At 38.5% G+C, this 2,172-nt stretch overlaps 1 protein-coding gene across 5 annotated transcripts in view; it reads right to left on the bottom strand.

Moving 5' to 3' along the window:
• The window catches only part of LOC106533470 (syntaxin-1A), a 40,559-nt gene that overhangs the window by 9,901 nt on the left and 28,486 nt on the right, over positions 1-2,172 (bottom strand). For all 5 annotated transcript variants that reach the window (XM_014029775.1, XM_014029777.1, XM_014029778.1 and 2 more), the window contains exon 4: positions 388-462. In XM_014029775.1, coding sequence (XP_013885229.1) covers positions 388-462 — 75 coding nt within the window. The remainder of the gene's footprint in view (positions 1-387; positions 463-2,172) is intronic.

Below are 2,172 nucleotides of genomic sequence, written 5' to 3'. Positions count from 1 at the left end.
TGGGGGTGGGGGGAGGACCAGGGAGGATGATTCAACCACTCAACCACTAGATGTCGCTGAAAACAACAAATCCTACACACTGTGCCTTYAATGATTTGTCAGGTTTTAACAAAGATGCCAACATGCTGCAGAGACTCAGTTATTAGTCTGAGCTGCAGATCCCGTTTTGACTGACAGCACTGTGCGTACACACTGTAGGTTCACAGGTAGGTGTGTGTGTGTATCAGAAAGCTGCAGGTGTACAGTACAAAAGGTTGAGTCAATTACCCCCTCTCTTCACTGAAGTAGTTTGACTTCCATCATTACTTTTATGATGAAAGTTTTGTGCATATGACAGAGGAATTAGTTATTATAAGTATAATATAAAATAAAAATATAAACACTTACTCTTTAATTTAGAGCGTATTTTGTTGGCCAGTTTCTTGATGTCTGCCATTAGATCCTCGAGCTCTGCTTTAGTCTCTGAGCAAAAGGAAGAACAGAAAATTTTAACTGGACCAGCAGAGATGAGTATGCGAGACAYACCCATAAAAACTTGTTAAATCACCTCTGCTAATGTTTAACATATTCTGTTATTTACTCCTATATGGTGTTATTTAYTTGACTGGATGTTTGAAGTTCGAAGAAACAAGACATGTTGACAACTTAACACGTGGCCCTCAGTGGCATGGGGAAGAACCATACACAGCCACAACAGCCTGGCACCTCCTCCTCATGTCGTGGTTGTGTTGGTCGCTCTGAAACAAATATGCCTCATCTGACCCCACTGGTTTTCAATAGGTGTTGAGGTCCCATTCCATCCTCTCCACCCCCAAATTCTGGAGGTGTTCTCTGATAAAGCTCACTTTGTGGAGGCGAGAATTGTCATCTTGGTCCCAAACTGTGGAAATACGCCACTAGTTGCTCACAGGTGCTAACATTCAGGTGTTTCTCAGAATGTCAGCTCCTGGGGTACCAAAAGCTCAAAACAATATTTAATAGCAGCGTACGTCATTTGGCACCGACATAGAAGATTTGGCGAGCTTTCCATCATCACTGATAAAGAAATAAACATGCTTTCCAGTGGTTTAAAATATATTGCCAAGAAGCATTATTACAACACAGAAATAATCAACCAAACACAAATTTCCTTATTTTATTGTGGTTTGTTTATATATTACTAGAGAGAAATGAACAAACACACACTCGGAGTTCACCTAAACAAYAAAGTGGACCAGTAAAGAACTAAAGATGCCCTGGAGTATTGTTAAAAATCCTCTCTGACGCTGTGTTGGCATCAGCTCTTGTTTACAGAATGCAGTTGTCTCTTGGGTAGAAGCAGTCATGGCGAGAGATGAAAWAGGCTGAATAAATGGATCAGTAATGCCAGCTCTGTCCCGGGGAGTCCACAGACTCAGCAAAGGCACAAAGCCAGGCTGTCATCCATCATGGACRACACCTCCCAGCATCAGACCCATGGAGGGTCCCGAGAAGCTCCACCAGTTCAGACACTTACAGCAAACAAAAGGAGGGTTTATTGGGTCTTTTGCACTGTTTAGTTTAAATATGCATAGTCACTGTCAATTTTAAAATAAAATAATTTAACTATTTATTGTTTCAAATAAATGTCATTAATGTTTTTCCAACTTGAAGTGTCATTAATGTCCAAGAGAAAAAAAATTGTTTCAGTTACGGTTCACAGTAGTAGGACCAAAGAATGCTGAGTAACACAAAGAGCTTGAATAAAAAACRTAAACTTTGTTAAACAAAAACAGCAAAAAACTATAAAGCAAACTGGAGGAGTCATGAAGGAGAATTGRTATAGGAATGAAATGTGCAGAATGCCTGACATATGAGAAGTGAAAGCTGAGGGTCTTTATGGACAGGTGCTGATGAGAGGAGTCACCTGAGCAATAATAACAGAGAACAGGTGTAAGTGGGTGGGGCAGAAAAATATTAGCATATAGATTTAACATTTAGTATTTAGTTTGATATTGACAATTTAATTTGAACAATTTTTTAATATTTAAATGTGTTAAAAAGTGACTTTAGAAAACGCTAATTACATTTTCAAACACAAACTAATTATGACAAAATTCTGATGTAATTTAAGCACAAGATGTTTTACAAATGGCACCCCATTCAGAAAAATAAAGACAATACACCCAAAAACAAAAACTATTACCTAAAAAC

This window comes from Austrofundulus limnaeus, unplaced genomic scaffold, assembly GCF_001266775.1.
Source record: "Austrofundulus limnaeus strain Quisiro unplaced genomic scaffold, Austrofundulus_limnaeus-1.0 Scaffold951, whole genome shotgun sequence".
In the NCBI taxonomy this organism is placed as follows: Eukaryota; Metazoa; Chordata; class Actinopteri; order Cyprinodontiformes; family Rivulidae; genus Austrofundulus; species Austrofundulus limnaeus.
This window is presented reverse-complemented; position numbering and strand designations above follow the sequence as displayed.